This window comes from Anopheles coluzzii, chromosome 2, assembly GCF_943734685.1.
Source record: "Anopheles coluzzii chromosome 2, AcolN3, whole genome shotgun sequence".
Lineage (NCBI taxonomy): Eukaryota > Metazoa > Arthropoda > Insecta > Diptera > Culicidae > Anopheles > Anopheles coluzzii.
The window spans coordinates 113,772,419-113,789,025 of NC_064670.1; the positions used below are offsets into that span (position 1 = coordinate 113,772,419).

At 47.6% G+C, this 16,607-nt stretch overlaps 4 protein-coding genes across 5 annotated transcripts; 1 reads left to right on the forward strand and 3 right to left on the reverse strand.

Moving 5' to 3' along the window:
• The first annotated feature begins 1 nt into the window (after position 1).
• Positions 2-3,333, forward strand: LOC120949920 (putative gustatory receptor 28b). The gene is made up of 3 exons (XM_040367525.2): positions 2-1,248; positions 1,342-1,431; positions 2,206-3,333. The coding sequence occupies exons 1-3, from the start codon at positions 28-30 to the stop codon at positions 2,353-2,355; spliced, it is 1,461 nt and encodes a 486-aa protein (XP_040223459.2). The 5' UTR covers positions 2-27; the 3' UTR covers positions 2,356-3,333.
• LOC120949919 (excitatory amino acid transporter 3-like) lies at positions 2,579-8,453 on the reverse strand. Of its 2 annotated transcripts, none has more exons than XM_040367524.2 (5): positions 8,334-8,453; positions 4,275-5,009; positions 3,791-4,182; positions 3,555-3,726; positions 2,579-3,489 (listed from the first exon to the last, which is right to left on the reverse strand). In XM_040367524.2, exons 2-5 carry the CDS (start codon positions 4,988-4,990, stop codon positions 3,279-3,281), a joined length of 1,491 nt encoding a protein of 496 aa, XP_040223458.2. In that variant the 5' UTR covers positions 4,991-5,009; positions 8,334-8,453; the 3' UTR covers positions 2,579-3,278. The 2 variants fall into 2 exon arrangements, with proteins under 2 accessions (XP_040223458.2, XP_040223457.2); XM_040367523.2 differs by having other exon boundaries at positions 4,275-5,012.
• Positions 8,454-10,179: 1,726 nt separating this feature from the next.
• LOC120951712 (transmembrane protein 177) lies at positions 10,180-11,402 on the reverse strand. The gene is made up of 2 exons (XM_040370570.2): positions 11,153-11,402; positions 10,180-11,053 (listed from the first exon to the last, which is right to left on the reverse strand). The coding sequence occupies exons 1-2, from the start codon at positions 11,308-11,310 to the stop codon at positions 10,270-10,272; spliced, it is 942 nt and encodes a 313-aa protein (XP_040226504.2). The 5' UTR covers positions 11,311-11,402; the 3' UTR covers positions 10,180-10,269.
• A 932-nt stretch (positions 11,403-12,334) lies between these two features.
• On the reverse strand, positions 12,335-16,603 carry LOC120961411 (uncharacterized). Its single transcript, XM_049611187.1, has 10 exons — positions 16,425-16,603; positions 14,722-14,917; positions 14,493-14,641; positions 13,498-13,603; positions 13,317-13,420; positions 13,172-13,250; positions 13,004-13,094; positions 12,790-12,925; positions 12,605-12,717; positions 12,335-12,507 (listed from the first exon to the last, which is right to left on the reverse strand). The coding sequence occupies exons 1-10, from the start codon at positions 16,601-16,603 to the stop codon at positions 12,335-12,337; spliced, it is 1,326 nt and encodes a 441-aa protein (XP_049467144.1).
• Positions 16,604-16,607: the final 4 nt, after the last annotated feature.

Here is a 16,607-nt window from a genome sequence, read left to right on the forward strand (position 1 = left end):
GAATTGCACGAGGAGGATGTTTTACCGATGGGTCCACGCGAGTCACGCGATGTACCGTGCCGGCTGGCATTAGGCGGCAGTGGCGGGCAAACCGGGAACCGGCATTCGAGCAGTTGCACCGGAACCAGTCTTTGCGCAAGCAGTCGCAGCATGGTGCTTGAGCTACTCTCCAACCGGCATCTGTTTCGGAACGAATTCCTGCACTCCGCGCACCGGTTGCTTCGCGTCTGCCAAGTGTTTGGCACGGTGCCGTGGGAGGTTACGCTATTCGCCCACGTCACCCAACCACTGTCCAGCTGGCGGGAGCGACTGTTCCGCACACTGAACGCACTCTACTCCCTTGCCCTGGGGCTGGCCGTACTGTCGGCGACCGTCCTGCAGCATGCCGAGTTCGACCACCACATGCCGTTCGTGACGCACATGCTCTACATCAGCGAGTACAGCATGGAGAACGGGGTGGTGATGATGGTGCTGATCGGGTGTCACTACCAGCGCGACTGCTATCGGCACTATGGTGAACAGCTGCTGGCGGTTGCTGTTGATCTCTCCCTTTGCGGTGGGACGGTCGACTTCCCTCGAATCGAAACCATCTTCAACCGGGTGCTGGCATGCATCGCGCTCTTCTTCGCCGGTGTGCTGACGGTGGATCTGCTCTACAACGAGCTGGTCGTGTGGAGGTTTGCGCGCAGCTCCGCCGTCTACACGCTCTCGAACGTAATCAACGTGCTGGCGCTGTTACAGTACGCGTACGTCCTTTATGTCCTGTACTTCTGCTACTACGACACGAACAGGCTGCTCGCGTCTTACAACCGGCATCTGCTCGTACGGGGTACTGATGATACGCGGTACGAGAGGCGAAGGGGAGCGCACGAGATCGTTCTACCGGCCGGCGCACTGTACGATTACGCCCACCTGATCGATCTGCTGCGCCGTACGCATCTGCGGCTTGCGCAGCTGTTGGAGCAGGCTAACGGATGCTTCGGTGTGCTGATCGTGTTCACCACGACGGCCTCCTTTGTGGTGCTGAGCTTGCAGTTTTTCGAGATCTATCGGGCGACCACGGTACGACCGTGGACCGTCACCGACACGTATCTGCTGGTGTACACCGTGCTGTGGATCGTGCTGCACGCGGCCAAGGTGCTGATGATCCTGTACCCGGCCCATCTGGTACAGCGCGAGCGTGACCGCACCGGGCCGATCCTGTGCCATTTCAATCCGGCCGCCCTGGAAAGTGCGCTAAACAGTGCGGTAAGTGTGTGGGATGTAGAGAGCGCTAAATAGTTGGGGAGAATGTATGGTTTATTTATAACTGATTGTGTCTTTTGGGTTTGGTTTGGACAGTTGGCAAAGTTTTCCAGCCAGCTGCTGCACGTCCAAGGACCTCAAACGGCCTGCGGTGTTATCAACCTGGAGATGACGCTCATCAGCACGGTAGGTGAATGCGCTACAGCAAGCAAAGGTCGTTTATCGCTTGATCTTAGTTACCAGTAGGTTAATTTGCTGAGAGACTAATGAGCACAGTTTGCGTCTTCTCTCAGCAAAACTAACGCTTAGGTAGCTGTTCTGATGATCGATCGATCCCAAACGATCGTGAATTGTTTGAAATGGTTCATTGATGGATCGATTTTTGGTTCATTTTAGCTGAACATTGTCATGGTTAGTTTGTAATCTATGTCGTACTAGATGGGTATCTTATTTTTGTAGCTTCACTCCGTTTTGTTTTTATTGTTACACTTGTAATTGATGAAATTGGCATACACTAATTGTTATACCCTTGTGTTATATCAACAGCTAAAAAGGTTTACGTTTTTAAATTTATTTTTATTTAAATTGAGCTGAAACGATAGATTTTACGTTCGCAACATCACCAAAAACTCGTGCAGCAAATAGAGCTAGTTGAACGATCGTTTCTTAAGTATATGCGTAGGCACATTTTTTAAGAGAAAGTGATGTATTTTTTTGTAATCGTCCTTATGACTAACGTTTCAAATTATGTTATACATAAAGCTGTAGTTCATTTTTGCTCACGAACTTCATTCCAAACGATCGCTCATCATCGATCGTTGGTCAGAACAGTTATCAAAACCCTGCAGTTGTTGCTCTAATCATCTAATCAGAAGCCAAAACAGAGAGGCTGCTGAAGAACGCCAGTGTGTTGCAGAAAGAATTGGTAATAATCAATACTTTTCTCCCTCTCATTTGCAGATGGTTGGCGCTCTGACGACATACCTCGTCATACTGATACAGTTCGACACGGCCATAACCCAAGGTCAGACGGCCGACAGCAACGGCCCATCATCATCACCATCACTCCCCAACGATACGAATACACCTGGCAACGGCACCACTATCTAGCTGTCTTCTCCTGTTCCTTCAAAGCTCTCCCCTTTCCAACCACAACCACCGACGCCTACATGCGCAGGAGAGACGATTAGCGTGCCCCCGGTCCCTGTTGATTAATTCCATGCAATATGCAAGCGTGTGTGCAAGCAGCACCTCAATAAGCGTGTCATCTGTTTGGTCAAAGGCTTACCACTGGCGCTGCCTGTGCGTATGTTGGGTGGATATACACACTCACTTCAGAATTCAAAGCAGTATTTCAGTCATCGAGTTTTATGGATGGGGGATGGGAGGGTAAAAACACTTCAAAACCGTTTACAAAACCCGATTGTCACCAAAACGGAACTCCCTTAGCTATCTATCTATCTATCTATCTATCTATCTTATCGGAGGACTATTTGTGAGGGAGAGAAGCGTCGTTTATGGAGCTCGCGGGAGTCGCTAATCCCTGCCCTGGGGTCGTATATAGCCACTAATAGAAATTTACTTCATACGATAGGGTAAAAAAAACACAAGCTTTTACAGCTCGTGATTGTTTGCGATAAAACACGCCACACGATACCAATTCACCTAGCCTAGCTGTTCCTCTACGATACACGGTTCGTAGCCTATTATTTGTCTTACCGCTTCTATCTTATCTGCTAAATGCGTTTTTGTATAAAAATTGAGTTTTAAAAACAACAAATAAACCGTAATGCGTGTCTGTGGAGCTCCGTCGACTCGGTCAACTTGGGTAATAACGGATTTCGATCAGATAAAAGGTCGCGGTACGTTTGCCGAGCATGATGGCCAATTTCGCGACAGCCGCCACTTCCTTCGTAAACTGCGCAAACGCGATTGATCCGCAGAAAAGTGCGCCATTAAGTAGCGAGTAGGAGTAATAAAATAGCACCAATCAGGCGGGTCTTTTTGATATCACCCGGATCTTGTAGCTCAATCTACAATCGGCTGTTCTTATCGTCATTTGCCAGTATCGTGTCGGTGTGGTATGCCAGCTCAGGATCGCTTGCGTCCTGCGAGAGATGTGTCGCACCGGACAGCCCTCCATCCAGGCTTTTCGTGTTCTGCAGCTCGGCCTTGCTGTAGTGGTAGACGATCGCAGCCCCGAAGCTATCGCCAAGCACGTTCACCAGAGTTCGGAATCGATCGCTAGAAATCGTTACAGTAACGTTAGAGGGATCTTACATGAAAGGAAATTGCTCAAGAACACTTACAGCAGCCAGTCGACGGCAATGATGAGAGAAACGTCTTCTGCTGGCAGGCCAACCGTGTCCAGCACCATCACGAGCGTTACCAGTCCTGCCTGGGGTATACCGGCCGCACCAATACTGGCAGCCGTAGCCGTTATACTGATCGCTAGCACGTTACCGAAGGAAAGCGAAAGTCCTGGTGGGAAGTAGCCGTTAGGTTAGGGCTCTTTCTGTGAAGACTTCATCATCCTCGCACTTACCTCGCAGTTGAGCGATGAAGATGGCAGCCACCGCTTCGTACAGCGCCGTACCATCCATGTTGATCGTAGCACCGATCGGTAGCACAAACCGTGACACCCGCGGATCGATGTTGTTCTTCTCCTCCAGGCACTGCATCGTGACGGGCAGCGTGGCCGAGCTGGACGATGTGCCGAACGCGGTCGCAAGCGCCTGTCCCATGTTGGCGATGAACTTGAGCGGATTGTTGCGCGTGAACAGGAAGAACAGCAGCGACAGTACGACGAACCCGTGGAACAGGATACCGCCGGCGACGACTGCAAAGTACAGGCCCAGCTTGCCGAACACGTCGCCCAGATCTTCGATCTCCAGTATCTTGGCGGCGATCAGAAACGTCACACCGACCGGTGACAGCCTGCAAGCGTGATTGGTGCAAAGGTAAAAGTGTGAGATGCAGACTCCAAAAAGCCACAGAATGTCAAGGTTGAGGACATTTTCCACCCTTACCATATCACCCATCCGGTGACCTTCATCACGATGTGGGACAGCTGCTGGAAAAATTGGAGCACCAGCGCGTTCTCACGCTTCGTTGCGCCGAGCGCCACCCCGAACACGATCGACGCGACGACCAGCCCGAGTATGTTCATGCCGTCCGCGTACGCGCCCGTTATCGTCCACCGGTAGATGTCGGTCTCGTCCGGTTTGGAGGCCGGCGGCTTCAGCACGGTTTGGTACTGCTGCGTGCACGCCTGCACCAGGTTGGGCGGGAACATGTTGCGCACCAGATCGAGCAGCGTGTCGACGGTGGTGACGTTACGTTGCGGGGCATCGCTTGCGTCGGCCTCACCGCCGTCCCGGTCCGAGCCGGGCTTGATCGTAACGACCAGCACGATGCCCAGGATGACGGCCAGTACGGTCGTGGCGAGATAGTACAGTACCGCCCGGCCACCGATCTTCTTCGAGAGGGATAGATCGAGCGAACCGACGGCTGCGATCAGGGAGGACACAATCAGCGGTAGAATGAGCGCTTTCAGCGTGCGCAGGAACAGATCGCCAACGTAGTTGATGTAGGTAACGTCCCGCTGCGACCAACTGTCACCCTCGGCAGGTACGGCACGGAGCCCCAGCCCGAGCGCAATGCCTACGATCACGCCGAGGATCGTAAGCGTCGTTAGCAGGTTGCGGCGCACGAAGCCCCACACGGACGTCCACTTGAACTGCATGCTGGCGTGGTAACGAGTACTGCTGCAATGTGGAATTGGGAAAGGGTGGCATTTATTAATATAAACCTTTTGCAACTCACCGAGCGGCTAATGATAGGTCCCCACTGCCGGGTGAGATTTTATTGGGAGCAAGGTTAGTTTGTTCGCCGCGGCGTGGATACGGCGTGGGACTATTACCCTTTAATGGCTCATTTAGATAAACCTGGGAAACAGTGTGCTCGTGTGTCGTGTCTCTTGGGACAGATAAGCATTCCGACGTAGAACGGGAGCACTGACTTCTTTGCATTCTTGACCAGCCCAGTTTGTCCTTCGGCTGGAGCAGCGAGACGAAATGTGTTATTCGCTCCAGCGTTCAATCATGCCCAAGAAATGCATCAATCCTCTGTGCTCCAAAAATCTTTTGGATTTCCACCCCTCATTGGCTATGCCCTCCGAAGCACTTGCCGAAACAGGTTTGAAATCTCCTTCCCTTCCGTCACCACGGTTTGGCCGGTGGGAGTGATGTCTTGCGCCACTGCTCAATAACATTCCTGAACCAAAAAACGACCTGCACGTAGAAGGGGTTCCCAGCACAGAGCACCACGCGAGCCCACCATCGTCTAATGACGGCTTACCGAAGGGGCTCGATCGAGGGTAAAAGTGGCCCTCGTCGGGTTCTTTTCGTTCGTCTCTCCATCTTGTGCGTGTGCGTGTGTGTGATGGTTTGTTTTGGGAGGCTATGCATTGCTTCTCACATCGCAAACGGAACGTAAGCAGGGTTGAGGTCGAGGTTTGGTCTGTTTTCTTTGCATCGCTTTCTTCTTTTTATTTGCCTTTTTCTCGATGGAACCCCCCATGAATGATCTCTCTGGCAGTAATGCCATTGCGTTTCGCATCTCGTGTCCAGAGGGCAAAGAGAACGAAAGCTTTCAGTCATGTTGGATTAGGTTTCGTTTCGGGCTGCCTCACGAGCTGTTGGCTTTTTTGTTGTTGCTGTTGAAGATTGATCCGAAGTGTGTAGCAAAATTGGTGGGAGCTGCCATGTTGGGGTTTTACCCAAGCCTCCCTTTGGTTTTATTACCCCCCCAAAAAGCATCCGTTCGATCATCATACCATCTTACCTGGCAAACCTGCCATTATGTTACAATCTTGAGCTTCTCAGGCAACGTTCTGAAGCGTAACGAAGAAACAAACGCCGCAACACAAGCACCCCGCACACAAGTGTTGTGTGGTCAAGGTTGTGAAATTCCACAAGAATGAAATAGAAACTGACGCTGCCTGTATTATTGCGCATGGGACATGGGGCAGGTAAACATTTTCCCTTTTTAATGCCTTATTTTGACTTCATTCTACGCAGATCTTGGAGGATCTGAGCAGTGAGATCATCATTTTTTGAAGACTTAGACGCGAATTAGACAATCTCATGATGTGATGTAATATCTTTAAATGAAGATCTCCAGTTAGGAGCCAGGATCAAAGTTATTGAAGAGAACTCTTTTGATGACTCATGATAGCAAGACTAATTCTAATAATTTCTTGTTGCGCAATATTCAAAATGGGTTAGTAGCGTGATTAGGTCAGAATTACTATTCCACTTCCCTGTTGTTGTTGAACATTCATCAAAGCTCCACTCTGGCATTTAAATCCGTGAGTCACCAGTTGTTATGCATCACTGAGATATCATAACAATAGATGTTCTAGCGGAACTCATCAAAAATAGTTTTGAACGGACCTGCGCCTAACCGACTAATACTTCAGGACCTGGGTCAAATCTTCCTTGTATTAGTCCAAAGCACGTTGAATGATATCTTCGCCCAAACCAAAAAAAAGGCACGGTCATGGTCGGCCATTTGGTCGCAAAAGGCACGGCGGGGATGTACAATTTATAGTACACTTTCATCGTCTATTGCACACACACATCCACACCTGTCTACGGTCTATTTGAACATCCCTCTAGCGGAAATGGAGATACGGTCGTACAGAATCTTTATGACACCTTGTACTGTTGTTATCTTAACCGTACGCAAGCGGAACAAAAATACTCCAGTATCAGAAGAGGAGCAGGTGGAGGGGAGTCATTTGGCTTTGATCCGTCCGGTTTGATTAGGGTGGGCAGATCGATCATCTTAATCGACAATCGGGGCAACGCGTTCCTGGGGCTCGTTTTTATTAGTGACACTAATTTACCATCGTGCGTGTCATTGCCATTTAACTGTCCGATAACGCGTAACGGTCATGTGTAAAATTGCGCTGCTTGTGTAGTACACAACACAACGTTTACAGAGCGCTGACTCAATGAATCTGGCTGTAAACGCGTCACCATCGGTGACGCCGGAATGGCAATTGAAGTTTCAGTACGGAACTGGAATCTGGAATTTGCGAACACACACACATACACACACACACATTGATACACGGTGCTACTACGTTACTTATTGATCCAGTGGGAGAACAACCGATTGCAACGTGCGGTCGTGACTGATTATTTATTCCGATATTTATGCCCCCCGCGTCTCGTGGAATTAGTGGGGGTCCCATTCTAAGGTGTAACTGTTTCCCCACAGACATAGCAGTTCCCAGCATCCAGCCCGTTCAAGGTGATCTTACACAAGTTGATCACTGCGATTGGTCAGTGGGTTAAGTGGGTGGGCCCCGGTATTGTTTCGAGGCCGCTTTGGCACCAGGCATTTGTCACATTCCGGGCAAGCCGTTTGTTCGGAAAATTGAGCAGTGGGAGGTAGTTGGGGCTACTAGCTGTGAGCGATCGAGTGATCGATGCGATATGCGATCAGATAGCGTGCAGTGCCGTTTAACAACATCATCAGTGATGAAGCGCGCATCGCGTGCAATTAGAGTAGGCGGGGAGGCGCGTACTGAGGCTCTGCCTCATCATGACTAGCGTGATCTTCATCCCTTTCATCTACACTGCTAAACCAAACAAAACAAAAATCTACTCCCAGACAAGTTCGCTGGGAGCGCGACGCTTTTGTTTTCGATTGTCGAAACAACTTTCCATTTTCCGGTACACACGCGTCGAGCTTCGATTGCCGATTGGATGCAGTTTTTTGGGGCGCAACCCGGACAGTATAGTGAGAGGGCCGCACTGAACCGTACACCGTTTTTTTTCTCCTGGGTTTTGTTTTGGTCTCATTTGAGAACGTCCTACACACGGCCACGCAACGCTGCCGATCAGCGCACAACACTGCACACAGGATTTCCCGGGTCACCGTACGCGCACGAGGGCGTGAAGAGCAGCGTCGAACGAGATTTCCGTTAGGCCACGCTTGTCCACATTTTCGATTTTGCCGCCATTTCCGCCTTGGAGGCACGCTCTGTAGCAAGCAACAAAACGCTTTTTACTCACTTTGTTTCGACCTTTTCGCCTCTTCTCTGGGAGTCTGTCCGGATAGATGCCCTTTTTCGCGTGGATTCGTTCGTTGTGGCGCACGCAGTTAGTCTATCGAACGATCCGTCCGGCACGGTGGCTCATTCTAAACTGACGAAACGTACACGATCGAGCTGGCAAGCTCTGGGCACCAAGCTCCAGGGCGGTAAAGGGGGTACGACGGGAGAGGGTTGCACCAACTAAACTTCCCGCCCTGAGCGGGGCAAGATAAAGGGGAACAACTGGTGTAGGGAGGGGGCTGTTTGCCTGGTGGATTGTACTACCCCTTGCAGGCAGGCTGGCATCATCGTCCAACCCCTTGCAGGTCTCAGCCCCTCACCCCAGCCCTTAGGTGGGTGCTTTTTTGGGATGGGAAGAGGGGATTTTTCTTTCCTGCCGTACGTAAACTTCTTCATCGTGTTGTGGCATGAACCGTACGACGTAAGGAGAGGCAGCGTAAGTGGGCGAAAGAAAGAGAGAGAGAGAGAGCGCGTATATTGCGAGCGGGTTTGTTGCTATAGCAACGACCACGTGGAGCGGCACGGTGCATTTCATTCAAAATTTGTGCCTGCACGAGACGGAAGTCTGGGGTGGAATTTTGGATTTCAATCCGGTTTGCGGGTTGTTTTCGGAATTGGGGCCGGTGGATAGGGGGGGGGGGGGGTCGTTTGGAGTGCGTGCTTTTTAAAATCCAGAACCACTTTGGGCTGTGAGTGGTGGGTATGCAAATGTGGCGAGGGGGCTACACGTGTGTGTGGAAGCGCGAATTAGTCATTTCATTTAATGAGCTAAAGCTGGCAGGGTTGATGCTGCTGTTGTGGTGTGTTGGGTTGCTGTGACTGTGGGTTTATTGATACCAATCGCAGGAAGGAAATCTGTCACGAAAGCTTCCGGTAAGTGAAACTGTATCGTTTTTGTTGTCATATTTATAATATTTTCTTTTATTTTAAAATCTATTTTTTCTGATTTTTTTAATTTATTTATGATTTATTTTTTCTTCTACAGTTCGTACCATTAGAACATAACGAACTTGTTTGTCTTTATATAAGAACATTCTTTGCTTATAAAACGTTATTTTGATGAAAAGTCAACACAACATATGAAGTTAATGCAATTGTTTAAAAAATCTTTATATTTTGAAATCGTTTATTCTTCAAAGCGATTAATTAATTATTGAACAAATATTCTTAAATTTAAGGGCCTTTAAATTTAGTCTTTTTGCTTAAGTTGAACACCGTTAGAACATAACGAGCAATTTTGTTCGTTTGTTTGTTTATTATTTAATTAGTTTTTTTCTTGAAAAAATCATGAATTTTACTAAATTTTCAACAAATTTATTTTATGGTTTTAAAATACTTTTTTGGATGTCAAACAAAACTTGTTTATGTTTAATTTAAAATTTAAAGACGCGCGATCAAACTTGGCCTTTTTTTCAAAAAATCGACATCCATTAGAACATCAGTTCTCCCCGTGATATCATGTTGTGCTTAATTGAATTAAAATTTGTTAAGAACAATTTAAAACAAATACCTCGTCATGGATATTTACACCATAAATTCCTATGAATCAGTTGGAACGACAGATTGGATGCTTACAAGTACAATTTGTTCGTTTTTATCTAGCGTGCAGCACTTGAAGGCACAAGTGTAAGGGGAGAAAATGCTGCACGACAATGTTTGCATATCGCCATTTTATTATGGACACAGGTGTACCTTCGCTTCAGCTCGGTAATTTACCTAAAAGCGCTGTGATAAGAGATAAGTCCACCCGAACCGAAATGTTGTGATATGGTGACAGTATAACCCGCTACTACACCACCGGCATCTTTTCTTTGGAACTCGTATCGAGCAGGTTCAAAAATGCCACACTATCTCGTTTTATTGCAAACTAAAAACCAAAACCAACCACTCGTCATTTAACTCGTTTCCTCCGTGCCGACGTAGTCCTTGTAGCCGGTCTGGAAAAATTCTTTCCTAAGCGTTAGCGGTGCCGCTTTCTGGCGGAGCATGTAGTTCACGTTGCCCTTCGCCGTGTAGTAATCTTCGCCGGTCAGCTTCCGGATGGCAATGTTTTTCTTCAGCACCTTGTCGTAGAATCGGGCACCGGCATCGACCACGTCGGGCCCGAGCGCAGCCATCTGCTTGTCGACGTCCGTTTCGTAGTAGATTTCCGTCATGTCGGTGGAAAAGGAGTAGATGCCAAAGCCGAACAGCCCGCAGATCGTGTACAGGATGAGGCGCAGTGACCGGGGTCGGGCGTAAAAGTTGCACCGTTCGTTCAGCTGCGACGCCAGGCTGTAGGTGAACATCCACGAGACGGTCGGTATGATCGATTGGATGAGCGATTTGTGCGTCTTCATCGTGAGCAGCTCCCGGGCAATGCCAAACACCTGCTCGTCCTCGGTCAGCACGAGAGCGTCTTCCAGCAATCGGCCCGCCTCCGTGCCCCAGTCGATCGGTTGGTTGCGGATCTTGATGTCCGTCCGGTCGATCGCGGCTGCGCTGTCGTACTCGAAGTTGGACGGAATGCCGACGTACGCACCGTACCGCGTTTTGAACGAGCCCGCATTGAACACGTCGAACCCGTACACGACGAACGGTTTGGCAAACTTGCGCTCAAACTCCGACAGGTCGAGCAGGCTGAGGGCACGCTTGTACCGTTGCTCGAGCTTCTCCGACAGCTTTCGCTCCTCGCCATTTCTAGCAGAAACGGTTGGATGGTACATACAAAAAAGGGGAGAAAAGTGTTAATTTGGGAAGACACTTAGGAAAACACACACACACAAGCCGGTATCTTACTTGTACGCTTGCACAAACTCCTTGTAGTAGGAGATGCAAATCGAATGCGGGAAGTAATGGCCGGCGAATAGTCCTATCGCAACGGTGGTGGCGCCGTAAAACACAACCTGCCGGCCTGCCTCCGTAAGGAAAAAGGACACTTTTCCCGTTCGGCTCATTCTGGCACGCAAGCTAAGCAAAAACAGTGATGTTATTTAACCGATGTTTACACGTTTGTTTACATCGGAGCATTTGGAGCACAGTGGAATCTTTTTGGTCATTGTATGTGACAATTTATTGGAACAAAATTGAAAAAATATGAAACCAAAGTGGGTTTATTATACAGGTGGGCTTATCCCGAACAAATTGACAGCCGTACTGTAGAAAAATGAAAACGAAATGACAGGAGGGGATTCGATCATTTATTGATGTATGCGTGTGAATTCCAATCAAGGTGTATGGATATTAGGAGGTGAAGTGCTTCAGAGCAAATTGACATTTCACGACTTGACATAACAATACTGGGGGCTCCGGTATTAAAATCGGGGAGGGCTGGAGGGGGGTATAGAAAATTGTATGCGATTTGACATAACAATACTCAATGATGGCGCCCGGAAAACGCGCTAACAATGCACCTCCTTAATAAACACACCTTGATTCCAATGGCTATTTTGGATGATGTGTCGTAGTGTGGGTGAAAAACTACGTATCACAATCGAATCCCCTCCTGTCATTCGTTCGTCCAATATGGCCTTCCCGCCAAACCTATAAGCCCACCTAGTCCCTATACCCACTTTGATATGAAACAATGATGAAAATGTTTATTAAACTCGAAAAGGAACTTTAACGAAAAACAAATTTGTGTAAAAAATCTTCAAAATGCGTGTTAAATTATAATCAATGAAAATGCATTATAAAGTCCAGCATAATGCCTACAGTGCAGTGGGATGTGCTGTATATACTGTGGCAGGATGGAAAAGGCCCACATTCAAAAGCGAAAATCCCACAGTATATATTAAGATCGTTATTTTATTTCTGGATACAAATGTACTGAGTACAACATCAAACTATTGAATTCACTAATTTAACTCGCTTTTTGAGACATTTTATAGACACGGAAAATTTATAATTTAAAATAGAAATATTACTGAGAGCCATAAATCCAGATCGATCAACGAAATACTGTATTATTTCAATGCGTTTCTACTTGGGAGCAACTAATCGTATAGCATGTTTTCGTTTTCTCTTTCTTTCTTTGCGCTTGATGTATTTCTTCCGGACCCAACCGCCCAGCTCGATGGATAGAAATTCTATAATTTTTGACAAGTAAAATCCATTCTTTCCAAAAAACAACGCTATCGCACCACCGACCGATACTGTAAAATGCAATGTAAGAAAAGCAAACGGTTACTATCGGTAATCTAGGTTTTGTTTGTGTATTAAGAAACCTCTGAGGTAAGGTGGAACATTTACCAAGCAAATCTTCGTAGCTGAAGATGAGCACCCGCCGGAGTCTCGTCTTGGGCTGGAGGATTTCCCACCGTAACGATGCTTTGTGCGTGAACGGTATGCCTCCTTCGGCCGTCCTGTCGCAAGGTGGTGGAAATAGTTAGCATTATACACTACAGCATCTAGGCAAACCATACCGAACCACGTACCACTGCGTTTTGCTGAGCGACGCAACGTAATAGCCCACGTCAGTGCAGGACTTTAAACATTTGCAGTCCGCATCGCTGCTCCAGTCGGGATGCTGCTGCAGGCAGTGCAGCCCAGCCACGGTGCACGTTGGCCCCTCTGCAATGACGGGCAAACATCGTTTAAGCGTGTGTTTTGATTAAAAAAATAACAGCTGCCCCATGCACACATACTGACCGGCGAATGGGTAAAAGTGGGGCCGACACTGACAGACGGCGAGTGCCCGCTTTGCCCGGCAGTTCATGATGCAGAGGTTGTAGCTGTAGAACTGAAACAATTCAACGTGGAATGAGCAGTGTTGGCCCGCTCATCATGCACACCCCTTTGCACTACACGCCGACCTACCTGCAAATTTTCATATGCTTCATCGTAAAAGTAACATTTGCGCTGTCGTACCGTCAGATCCTTCAGCCGCTCGTTGGCACTGGGTGAATGAGTTTGGAGTGTTAAAAAAAGATTAATTGCTAAAGGTTGATGATTTGAGGCTTACACCGTCTCGAGCACACTGTAGACGGCAACCAGCTCATCCGACTCCTCCACATGGGTGAACAGCTGATCGCTGGTGGACACCTCGTACGGCGAGTGTATGGTGTACTGGGCAGAAATAAACACAACAAAATGAGCGAGGATTTAACACAACCCTGGGTGTGGGATGTTACACGAACACTTACCGATACTGTTGAGCGGAACATGTCGAGCTTCATGTAGCACTCGTGCTGGCTGAACTCACACTCTATGGGGCTCCAGCCGGGAAAGCCTTTCCCCGAAGCCACCTGCCTAGGGTCGAAAAACGTGCAAACTGTATAAATGTTAAAGATTCATCCATGTTGAGCAAAAGGATGAAGATACATTGGAAGGCACTGGACATTGTTAACCCATCCAGGGTACGTAAGTTGTCAGGCAGAAAGTACGCTCACCACTATGGTTTACTTGATGGGTTCACACATTGTTATCGCAAAAATGGAGTTGATGGGTTTTGTGGAAAGTTTTCGTGAAGTGTTCGTGATTTGGGTTAGGTGGTTTGTGGTACGGGAGTGTGTGGAACATGTGAGCTGTCAAACTTGCTGTTGAAGGTGTTAGTTTTAAGGTTAAGGCAACATATGTAACACACTGTCTTATAGAAAAGGTTGCACAATTAGCTCATGGCTTTATGTTAATTTAATGTAAAAGGTTAATTTAAAATTAAAACACTTACATTTTTTTGGCTAGCAACTGTATCTCCTATCTGTATCTTTAATATGCTGTCTTAAACTGTTTCTAAATCTACAGTTTACTTATACGTTATAAGGCATCTTTCAAGGGTGTTTTAGCTATCTTTGCTCACGTCGTGTCTAATTACATACATTTAGGCGCAATGTTGGTTTGAAAGGCTTTTTGTTTTAAATAAGTCCTGTAAAAATCGTCCCATATCCTACCGCTGGTCTATTGTACACTTTGCCTCAACGCACCACAAATACACTTCAAAAACATCATTCAAATTAAGTCATTAAAACCACGATGATGAGCTTTTAAGACACAGCGTTCACAGTTCACAGCGCGTAATTGAAATGGCAACCGTTTTAACATCCGTCTAAAAATACGAACTAACCGTGCCACAAGACAGCACGGTGACAATCTTTACGAGTGGTTATTAAATTATTAAGCAACCGTCTGGTTGGCTGCTTACCCGCTCGACCCGTTGGCGCTCTGCAGGAGGGCGAGCGGTGCATTCAGCGCGTAGCAGATGCCGCGCTCGGTAACAATCTGATGCACCTGCAGCCGCGCACCGTGCTCGGGCTGGAAGCTGTTGATGGCGATATCGTGATTCGGGTGCACCTGTTGGCAAAGAAAGCAAGATGGAGCCTGGGTGAGTGGTGCTGCGGTGCGTGGAGCCCCAGGACAGCCAGGTACCCTACCGTGCTGATTAGCTCGAGAATATTCACGCCCGTGGCCAGCCGGCGGTCGGTGAGAAAGTGCGACAGATTGCCCAGCTCGGTGGCCGTCACACCGACAAGCGTTTGGACAAAGTCGGCAAGGTAGCGCCGGTACGTCCCGGTGGTCTCATTCGCCGCTAAGCCCTCCCGAGTGGCTTCGTGGCCGGTAAGCTGAATGCTAAAGTGGAAGGAAGTCTTACTTTGTGCGATATGGAAAGCTGCGGCTGCGTTGAGCGTGAGAGCAGTGCCTCCACCCCATTGGCTTGGGAAGTCGGGCGTGGTGCCAATGCCGGTGGCAAGTTATAATTAGACGTGCCAAAGATGAAACCGTCTGCGTTTGATGTTGAGCAGCATTGTTAATGGAGCTGGCAGTCGAGATTTTGGCACCGTTCCAGGCGTGGTTCTTTTTTTCTCTCTCTAGGTCCTCCGTACGCTCCGATTAGCGAGGACAAAAAGCGATTTTTGGGATTTGGGTATGACAGTTTTCGGTTCCGTGAAGGCTTTTTAAACGGGATAGTGTGCCATTGTGGCGGTAGTGGAGAGCATCGGTTTAATTTGTGGGTTTGGTTACATTAGATGCGGTGGTAAGGTTGAGGATGAATGGAACTATAGGATGGTTAATGTTTAATGAACTGTCTCTTGTTAAATAAAACGAAGCTGAAACGTGTTTTCAGAGCTAACGCCTAGATGTATAAAAGATACACAATTTTATAATTTTTTCATTTTAGGTGGAAAAGATTCTAACACAATGTTCATAAGAAATAATTTTGAAATGGGATTCTGTGCTAAGCAGCAGAATGTAATTTTCTACTTAAAATAGAAAAAAAATCGGTAATGCATATTGCATACCTTAAGGGGCTCAGTAAGGCCTAATAGAAATAATCGATCTTGTTTTTAAAAGAATGACATTATTTTGCATACTTTTGTGCGTTCAGTACGATAAGCTAGGAGGGACAATACATTTTGCTAAAACTAAAACCAATGAGACTTAATTGTATAATTGAACGGTCATTTTTTGTGTTTTATTGTATCTTATTAATACGCCTGAAAGATTTGAAATAAAATAACTAAAATTACTTTTTTAGCGCGCAAAAAAAGTAACTTTGCTAAAACAATCCACCGACAATCTGTTTCGAAACTCTTCCCACCCAGAGCCGGGTTGTTATGATTAGAAAATGATTACGGAAATACTTTCACCGAAGCGGTAGCAAACATTTCGCGCACAATTGGTCGTCCCAGTTGGTGGGCGAAATGGGCAACGGTTGAATGCTTTTAGCGGCGATGGCAAACGCTGCTAAGTATGCAGTAATTGCACATTTCCCCAAAGCGTTCAATGTTGCGTGTATTTCGTTCGGGCTTGTTAGGGATTTTTTGTTTTCGCCCCTCCCTAGTATCACAGCATGAGAATGGGAAACAAAACAAAAGAGAAACATTTAAAGCGGCAAAAACAAGAACAGCAAAAGTACACACCCACCGCCGTTTAGACCGGTTCATAATTTGCAAACCACTTTTCGGGTGTGTTGGTGTAAGAGGAAACGCTACCAGGCTCGCAAAAAAGGGAAATTGTGCTAAAAATATCTTTACTGCCCAATATCGGTGGCAGCACAATGGCGCCCCACAACACGGTGTGGTTCGTACGCTCCTCCTTCGCTCGTCAAGGGTGGTAATCTTAATTATTATCTTACCGCTCCAGATACTCCCAGGCCCGGTTCCAGTCGATCCGGTCGTGAAAGCAGAACGTTAAGCCCGGCATAATGCCGATCCAGTCGCGGTAGTTTTTGTCCATCTGGATCGCGGTCGGGTTAGCCCGGTAGCGGTCGTACTGATACTGGCCGAGAAACAGCATGCCCCGTATCGCCGCCATGATA

Coding starts and splice junctions, on each gene's coding strand:
- LOC120951712 (XM_040370570.2), bottom strand. CDS start 11,310: ATGAGCCGAACGGGAAAAGTGTCCTTTTTCCTTACGGAGGCAGGCCGG. Junction 11,054..11,152: donor GAGTTTGTGCAAGCGTACAA/GTAAGATACCGG, acceptor CGTTTCTGCTAG/AAATGGCGAGGAGCGAAAGC.
- LOC120949920 (XM_040367525.2), top strand. CDS start 28: ATGGGTCCACGCGAGTCACGCGATGTACCGTGCCGGCTGGCATTAGGC. Junction 1,249..1,341: donor AAAGTGCGCTAAACAGTGCG/GTAAGTGTGTGG, acceptor TGGTTTGGACAG/TTGGCAAAGTTTTCCAGCCA. Junction 1,432..2,205: donor AGATGACGCTCATCAGCACG/GTAGGTGAATGC, acceptor TCTCATTTGCAG/ATGGTTGGCGCTCTGACGAC.
- LOC120949919 (XM_040367524.2), bottom strand. CDS start 4,990: ATGCAGTTCAAGTGGACGTCCGTGTGGGGCTTCGTGCGCCGCAACCTG. Junction 3,727..3,790: donor CTTCATCGCTCAACTGCGAG/GTAAGTGCGAGG, acceptor ACTTCCCACCAG/GACTTTCGCTTTCCTTCGGT. Junction 3,490..3,554: donor ATTGCCGTCGACTGGCTGCT/GTAAGTGTTCTT, acceptor AACGATTTCTAG/CGATCGATTCCGAACTCTGG.
- LOC120961411 (XM_049611187.1), bottom strand. CDS start 16,603: ATGGCGGCGATACGGGGCATGCTGTTTCTCGGCCAGTATCAGTACGAC. Junction 14,642..14,721: donor TTCTCGAGCTAATCAGCACG/GTAGGGTACCTG, acceptor CTTTGCCAACAG/GTGCACCCGAATCACGATAT. Junction 12,926..13,003: donor CCACTTTTACCCATTCGCCG/GTCAGTATGTGT, acceptor CCGTCATTGCAG/AGGGGCCAACGTGCACCGTG.